Source organism: Cnephaeus nilssonii (assembly GCF_951640355.1).
Source record: "Cnephaeus nilssonii genome assembly, chromosome: 3".
Lineage (NCBI taxonomy): Eukaryota > Metazoa > Chordata > Mammalia > Chiroptera > Vespertilionidae > Cnephaeus > Cnephaeus nilssonii.
Window position 1 is genome coordinate 41,909,083 of NC_137074.1, and position 8,778 is coordinate 41,917,860.

At 47.5% G+C, this 8,778-nt stretch overlaps 1 protein-coding gene and 1 pseudogene across 2 annotated transcripts; both read left to right on the forward strand.

Moving 5' to 3' along the window:
* Positions 1-964: 964 nt before the first annotated feature.
* LOC307097290 (5-hydroxytryptamine receptor 3C-like) lies at positions 965-6,673 on the forward strand (the record flags this gene model as incomplete). Its single annotated transcript, XM_079767272.1, has 9 exons — positions 965-1,031; positions 2,306-2,472; positions 3,596-3,640; positions 4,341-4,450; positions 4,729-4,898; positions 5,231-5,391; positions 5,733-5,937; positions 6,150-6,365; positions 6,471-6,673. 9 exons carry the CDS (start codon positions 965-967, stop codon positions 6,671-6,673), a joined length of 1,344 nt encoding a protein of 447 aa, XP_079623398.1.
* Positions 6,674-7,673: 1,000 nt separating this feature from the next.
* Positions 7,674-8,778, forward strand: LOC307095863 (activator of 90 kDa heat shock protein ATPase homolog 1-like; annotated as a pseudogene). Its single transcript has one exon. The product of its transcript is annotated as an activator of 90 kDa heat shock protein ATPase homolog 1-like (transcript).

The window sequence follows — 8,778 nt, forward strand, 5'->3', positions numbered from 1 at the left end:
TTAGTCCACAGGCCAATGCTCTAGCCACTGAGCCAAACTGGCTAGTGCTTTTAAACACACACCTCTATAGGTGTGGGAAGATGTGAGTGCAAGTATTTTCAAAAAGCTCATCAAATGATTTTTTATTTCCACACATTCCCTGGTAGCCTCAGGGCTGTAGGCTTTTGGAAACATTAGATAAGGAAGGGTAAGCAGGATAGTTCTGTTTTAGGAGAATGGCAAAATGAAGAATTAGACTGGGAGCGGGTGGACTAACTATCTGGAAGACACCTGATGAATAAGCTATTCTAATAGTGCAAACAAGGGATGATGCAGACCCAAACTATGGTGCTAACTGTGGAGACAGAGATCTGTCAATCAGGTTTATGTAACAAAAAAGGATCTTAACTTCTCAATCAAGCTACTTACCTCAATATTGACAATAATCACTAATGTCCACAATTGGACAAAGGATGCATTTCTAGAGCTTTGTTACTCTGCAACAAAGAGTTTCATTAACTTCACTTTATCCATCAACACAATAATTACATGTTCTTGCCTTCCGAAATTAGCAGGTCCCTGCATAACTATCCCTCTCTCAAGGTTCCATGCACGTTCTCTGAGGCACAGTAACTTCCAGAAGGACCTCATGAGGCCTTTATCAATGGCCTCACCTGCCCCATCTCTCAAGTCACCCATTTTCCTTAAAAAATACTTGGAACTCAGATGTAAAACCACTCATCTAGACAAGGTTGCTAAACCTTGGCCTAACTTCTTCCCTTCCTGGAGCCCAGAAGACATACCTGAACAGGGGCAAAGCAGGACACTCTATCGTGACCTCTCTGGCCACAGCCTCTCACCAGGGAGTGGTCACCTGTCATGAGCAGTATTCAAAACCAGAAACCGAGGTGTGGTCTGAGCTCCTTTAAGCTCAAGGGTTTGGGGGCTCCTGGTGAGTCCCCACAGAAGAGTTCAGAAGAGGAGGATGGAAAGGGGGTGGTCCGGTAGGGGGGGACTCCTACTTTGCCTCACTGCCAGCCTTCTGCTTCAAGGTAAGATGGGCAAGAATAGGGAAAGATGGGAATGTTTTCTGGGAAAAATCCAGAAACTCGCTCATTCTCCAGAACTAGTAGAGTGCATCTAAAATAATTGAGTTAAACATTTCCTTTCTTTGTAGTATGTATGTTTTGGTTTCCTTTGGGGATAGATGAAAAACGCATTTCACTGATCGGTAAACACAGCCCCTCTCTCATTTGCCTGTATAGGTAGCTAGCAACCAAACTGTCTGTCCTACCATTTTATCACCTATCCAATTCCACCCCTTTATAATGTCCAACTTCTCCTTTCTACCAAGATATAATATAGTAGGTATGAGCAGGGTAGCTTGGTCCTATTAACATGGGAAGATCTTGTAGAAGAGGTATATGGAGGGAAGAGGAGAACTTTTGCTTCCCTCTTTCTCCTTAGTCTGGATATGTGCCTTATGAGTGAACTGGTCTGGTGAGATAGTGAAAGGGGCATGGGAAAGAACTTGCTGAGCAATAGTACAGGAATAACCATGGAGCCATCTAGGATTGGGGTGCAGGTGAGGTGGGCAGAAAGGCTTTTACAGTTTGTTGTATAGCTTCACAAACCACATGGTGAATGATCAAAGATATCTTCTCAAGATGGTGATGATGAAAATGGCACCCACAGATCTTAGAGGAAGTCACTGAATTTGAGCAGGGCACAGAGCACAGCACACAGCGGGCAGTCAATAAATTCACATTGAATAAAACATCCTTAAGTCTCCGCATATTTCACATCACGCTCATGTTTAAGTCTCTCCAAACTTTTTCTTTCAAGTAAGTGGGGAAACATGAAAGTGGGAAGGGAAAATTGAGAAGATGTTAGGGAAATTTTGACCAGTGACTATGAGGAAGAATCATAAGAGAGCTAGAGAGAAAAAAGTATGGCCAAACAAGAGCCAAAACTTTAAGTGCATCTAAAGGTTGCAATTATGAAAGGAATAAGACTCCCTGGAGAGTCTATTTGCATACAAATTTGGGTAGACTTTTTATACAGGAGCAAAAAGAAAGGTCTGAGCTCCGAGCCCTTAAAGGTCAGCTTACCACATCAGTTTCCGCCATTTGCCTACCAAACCAGCCTATCCTCCCAGCCCCGGCAGGAAGAACTTGGCCTTTGAGAAGGAGGGGCTCACATGCCTCACCCCATGTCTACATGTTTATCTCTGCAGAGAGGCTCTCAGACCCTAGCCCGGGCATTCCTCTCACTTAGGAAACACAAAAGCCCTATCCCCATCTCACAAGGTCTCTGCTCTCTACAGGAAGAGCGAACACTTTCACCATCAATTGCTCAGGTTTTGATCAGCATGGGGTGGACCCTCTTGCCTTCCGAACTGTATTTAAACAGAAGAACTTCCGTCCAGTCATCAATTATAGCATCCCTACTCAGGTCAACATCTCCTTCACTCTGTCTGCCATCCTGGAAGTGGTAAGTTCTGACTACATTTTTTCCCATAGGCTGCTAATAGGGAACAAAGTGTCTTAACCCTGTTAACCCAATGTTGCACTGGTCCAGTGGTGAGCAATGAGTCCCCTGAATGGATGTTGTACAAATTAGATGTTCATCCTATGGGATGGAGAGACACGAAGGGGAATGCTGCAGTGACATTTCTGCAGGGAACACTTGTCCTTGAGTCCTGCCCTTATGGGGATACTAGAGGCCTGGTGCATGAAATTCATACATGGGGGCGGGGGGGGGTGTCCCTCAGCCCAACCTGCACCCTCTCCAATCTGGGACCCCTTGAGGGGATCGGGCCTAAATGGGGAATCGGACATCCCTCTCACAATCCAGGACTGCTGGCTCCCAACTGCTCGCCTGTCTGTCTTCCTGATTGCCCCTAACCACTTCTGCCTGCCAGCCTGATCACCCCCTAACCACTCTCCTGCCAGCCTGATTGATGCCTAACTGCTCCCCTGCCAGCCTGTTTGCACCTAACTGCCCTCCCTTGCAGGCCTGGTCACCCCCAACTGCTCTCCCCTGCAGGCCTGAGTCCCCCAACTGCCCTTCCCTGCAGGCCTGGTTGCCCCCAACTTCCCTCCTCTGCCAGCCTGGTCACCCCTAACTGTCTTCCCCTGCAGGCTTTATCGCCCCCAACTCCCCTCCCTTGCAGGCCTGGTCCCTCCCAACTGCCCTCCCCTGCTGACCTGATCGCCCACAACTGCCCTCTCTTGCAGGCCTGGTCCCTCCCAACTGCCCTCTCCTTCTGGCCATCTTGTGGTGGCCATCTTGTGTCCACATGGGGGCAGGATCTTTGACCACATGGGGGCAGCCATCTTGTGTGTTGGAGTGATGATCAATCTGCATATTACTCTTTTATTAGATAAGATTCTATAAAAAACATATTCCCAGTGAGTCCCCATGCTGTTTTCCCCCTATACTTTTCCTTCAGCCTACATTTTTCTGACCTACCTTTCATTTGGAACTTGTGAATGAGAAGCTGAACTGTCACATAGGACCACTTAGGAAACAAAGGGAGGAGATAGACTAGGACCTGATTATGTGTCATTAATCATCCTAAAATTAATGTTGTTTTTTTTGTTTGTTTGGTCAGGATGCACAACTTCAGCTGTTGACATCATTTCTGTGGTTAGAGTTGGTATGTAACTTCTGCTTTCTTCTCTCTTTCTCCTTCCCTTTTTTTCTGGCTTTGTTGCAAAAATCACATTTGTTGCAATTGACAGTGCCCAAAGGCATAGACACATCCAACCAGAATGGGGCCAATGCTGATGAAAAATAGTTTTCTGGGCTGCCAATCAAAGACAGATGGAAAATACAGGAAGAAGGACAATACAGTTGGAAGCTTCCATGGAAGTTTCAGGGCCCAAATGTATCTAACACCCAGCTTAAGATTTCCCTCAGTGGAAAGTGAAATCCAGTAAGACTTTGTTAATTAGAGAAGGGGAGGCATTATCATGAGGATAAGAAGACAAATCAGAGTTCAAAATGAGCTCAGAAAAGCAGCATGCATAACAACGTGCATAGTATGATTCTATCTGTATAAATAAAAATAATGCTGGAATATGTATTAATTTTTTTCTAGAATGATACACAAGAAACTGTTAATAATGGAACTGAGTTGGGTATATGGACTGAGTTGGAGTGTTGAGGAGGGAGAAGACTTCTTTTTATATTATAACTTTCTGGAATGGTTGAATTTTTTCATATATCATTAGTACATACATTTAGAAAATATACATACATATGTATATATTTTTAAGGGAGTGGAAGGGCAGGAGATGCTGACATAACTAGCTCCAGGTTCCAGCCATACTATCCCTCTGTGTCTTGTGCTCTAGACCTGGAATAACCCATTCATCAGCTGGGACCCAGAAGAATGTGGTAATATCAATCAACTCACCGTGACAACTGAGAACCTGTGGCTCCCAGACATCTTCATTGTGGAATCGTGGGTATCAGGGGTGGGAAGCTGGAGGGAAAACCCTTCTGCAAGGAGAAGACCAGGGTAGTGCAGGGCAAACCCATTCTTTGGGGCCACTAAAAATGGGTTTTGGAGAGGAGCACAATCACAGCTTGCTAACTTCTCCCCTAGAAATTGGAAAGTGGTGGGCACAAAAGATGGCAGAGTGGCCATAATGAGCAACGTTGGGAAGCCCTACCTTAAGAGAGAAACTTAAACTGGTGTGTAACCCAGAGCGTTTCCCTCCCTCCCCTCCTGCTCCCTAGCATGGATATGGATCAGACCATGGAAGGCCTCTCTGCATATGTGACCAGTGACGGTCACATTGTATATAGCAAACCAATGCGGGTGACCAGCATCTGTAGACTGGACATCTTCTACTTCCCCTTTGACCAGCAGAACTGCACGTTCACCTTTAGCTCTTTCCTCTACACAGGTGAGTGGCAGTAGAGGTTCTGGTTTGAGGTAAAATGAGATCAACCAGTGGGGCAACAAAAAAGTACACATAAGCAAAGTCATTTTTACGCATAAAAAGGGACAGTTGAGTATTTGCTAGTTGGGGAGGATCTGGATGGTGGGGTGGGGAACTTAGGCTGGGACAAGACTTCCTGAGAAAGCCCAGAATCAAAAACAGGCAATTGAGCAGCAAGGAAGTGATGTTATAGGGCAGTCTGAAAGAGGTAGCTAAAACAGTTTTCTAATTCATCTCGGAGCCCTGCCCAAGTCGGGACTGAAAGTATGTTGAATGAATGTTTGTCTCCCTTGCAGTGGAAAACATGTTGCTGGGCATGGAAAAGGAAGTGTGGGAGATAGCGGATACCTCGCGTGACATTGTCAGCACACACGGGCAGTGGGAGCTCCTGGGCATCAACAAGGCCAACCCAAAGATGTCTGTGGGCTCTAGTCTCTTTGACCAGATCATGTTCTATGTAAGCCCAGAGATTTAGGAAGGGATATCCATCCCCCGGACCTCCATCATGGGATCTCTTGCTTCTTGCCCCAAGACCAGAAAAGCCCTGGGCACCATAACTTTTATTCTTCCTCTCTCCTGAGTCCCCCAAAGCAGTCCCTTTTTCTTAACCTGTCAGCTCTGGCCTTGGTTTTCTTTGGTGGGAATGGGGGAGTCTTGTTAGTCATATATAAGCTGCTCCTCGTCATTCAGCCCCAGAAGTAGCCCTTGTTGTGAGGAGGACACCAATAAAGGAAGGGGCTGGAGCCATCCTTAGGTCTCCTAGCTTCACCTGGCTCTCTGCTCTCTCCTCCCCACCAGGTGGCCATCAGGCGCAGATCCAGACGCTATGTCATAAACCTTCTGGTGCCCAGTAGCTTTCTGATGGTCATTGATGCCCTCAGCTTCTTCCTGCCAGCAGAAAGCGAGAATCGTGCCCCATTCAAGATAACCCTTCTGCTGGGCTACAATGTCTTCCTGCTCATGATGAATAAACTACTCCCTGCCAGTGGCACCCCCCTCATCAGTATGCATCCCTCACCCAACTATTGGGTAATGAGAAGAAGAAAAAAAGGAGACAGGGTAGGCAGGTGACCTGGCTAGACCTGCTGAGCAGATAAGGCAAAAAGCAGAAAGAAATCATCCTAGAAAAGGCTCTCTGTGTGAGACAGAGAAAAGGAGGGAGGGAGAGGTCCTTCTGGACCTGCCTCACTCTGGCGTGCTCTCACCCCCACCCAGGTGTCTACTTTGCCCTGTGCCTGTCACTGATGGTGGTCAGCTTGCTGGAGACCATCTTTATCACCTACCTGCTGCACCTGGCCAACACCCAGCCCCCTCCCATGCCTGGGTGGCTCCACTCTCTGCTCCTCTACTGCACCAGCCCAAAGATACTCTGCCCCGCTGCACTCTGGAAGGAGCATGTGGGCCCAGGACTCTCCCCAACCCACCTGCCTGGTAAGAGAAGTCACACTGCCCACACTCTCTGAACTTTCGCAACCTCTCACTTCTCTAATCATATTTCCATCCCACTTCATGGCTAAGTCTCTGTCCTCTCCGCAGGCCTGACACAGCCCAGGGAGTTGGTAGGGAAGAATCTGGAGCCCAGAGAGGCAGAGCTAAACGGGGGCTCAGGAATGACAAAGACCCAGCTAACTGACCTGTGGGTACAGTTCAGCCACATGATGGACACCTTCCTCTTTCGCCTCTACCTGCTCTTCTTGGCCTCCACAATCATCACAGTCATTGTCCTCTGGAATTCCTAGGAGCTGAGATCTAAAGTACCAGAGAACCTTCAGCCTCCATGATCACCTCAGACCCTGCTCTTCTGCACACGCAGTCCCCGCTCCAGCCCTCCCTGGGCTTAAATAGAATCACTGCTACTTTCTCAGAAACAAGAAATACCACACACACACACCCGCAGCCAGTTTTGCTCAATGGATAGAGCATCAGCCTTGTGACTGAAGGGTCCCAGGTTCGATTCCGGTCACAGGCACATGCCCCGGGTTGTGGGCTCGATCCCTAGTGGGGAGCATGCAGGAGGCAGCCAATCGATGATTCTCTCTCATCATTGATGTTTCTATCTTTCTCTCCCTCTCCCTTCCTCTCTGAAATCAACAAAAATATGTTAAATTTTTTAAAAAAGAAATAGCATGGAATGGAAAATGGTACAGATACTTTAGAAAACAGTTTGGCAGCTCCTCAAGTGTTGAACATAGAGTTACTATATAACCTAGCAATGCCATTCCTACATATAAATCCAAAAGAAATAAAGACATATGCTCACACAAAAATTTGTACTCAAATGTTCATAGCAGCATTATTCATAATAGCTAAAAAAAAAGTGGAAACAAACCAAATATCTATTAACTGATGAATGGAAATAAAATGTGATCTATCCATACAATGGGATATTATTTGGCCATTAAAAGAAATGAAGCATTGATACATGCTGCAACATAGATGAACCTTGAAAACATGAAAAAAAAAATCTGGTCACAAAACACAAAATATTATATAATCCCACTTACACCAAATGTTCAGAATATGCTAATCTATAGGTACAAAAAGTAGATTAGTGGCGGGTGCGGAGGTGGAGGGAAAAGCAAGCCAGAAGGTTCTGCGGCCGCTTCTAGTAGTTTCTAGGCACTGCCCCGGCGCTCGGCCAGGCAGTACTGAGGTGATTGCTGGGGCTGCTCAGGTCCACGTGGTACTGAGGTGGTTGCTGGGGCTGCTCGGGACCTGGTGACGTCGTGATTAGAAAGCGGATGGCCAAATGGGGTGAGGGTGACCCACGCTGGATCGTGGAGGAGCGGGCAGACGCCACCAACATCAACAACTGGCACTGGGCAGAGAGGGATGCTTCAAATGGGTCCACAGATAAGCTGAAAACACTGTTCCTGGCAGTGCGGGTGCAAAATGAGGAAGGCAAGTGTGAGGTGACAGAAGTGAACAGACTTGATGGAGAGACGTCCATTAACAATCGCAAAGGCAAACTTATCTTCTTTTATGAGTGGAGTATCACGCTAAACTGGACGGGTACCTCTAAGTCCGGAGTGCAGTACAAGGGACATGTGCAGATCCCCAATTTGTCTGATGAAGTAGAGATTAGTGTGAGCCTTGCCAAAGACGAGCCTGACACAAATCTTGTGGCCTTAAGGAAAGAAGAAGGGGTGAAACTTCTCAGAGAAGCAATGGGAATTTACTTCAGCACCCTCAAAACAGAGCTCACGCAGGGCATGATCTTGCCTGCGCTGAATGGAGAGTCAGTAGCCCCCACTGGTCGGCCAGTACCCAAAACTGAGGAGCACGAGGCTAAATCTGCTCCTTCCAAAACCCAGACCAGACCTGTTGGTGTCAGAATCCCCACTTGTAAGATCATCCACCCTTAGAGACACCTTCCTGACATCCCCAGGGGAGCTCTCCACAGTGCTTACCGCCCAAGAGCTGGTTCAGGCCTTTACCCACGCTCCTGCGACGCTAGAAGCAGACAAAGGTGGGAAGTTTCACCTGGAAGATGGCAATGTCACTGGGGAATTCACTGATCTGGTCCCTGAGAAACATACTGCGATGATGTGGAGGCTCAAATCTTGTCCAAAAGGGCACTTGGCCACCATCACCTTGACCTTCAGTGATAAGAATGGAGAGACTGAACTGTGCGTGGAAGGCTGAGGCAACCCTGCTCCTGAGGAGGAGAGGATACGGCAGGGCAGGCAGCGCTACCACTTGGAGGGCATCAAACAGACCTTGGGCTCTGGTGCACGCTTCTTTCAGAGCCAGCAGGGGGCGCTTCAGCCTGCCCCGCGCTTCAGTCCAGCCCTCTCCTGACTGAGGCTTGACTCACAGGATTGCACCATCCCAACCACTAACT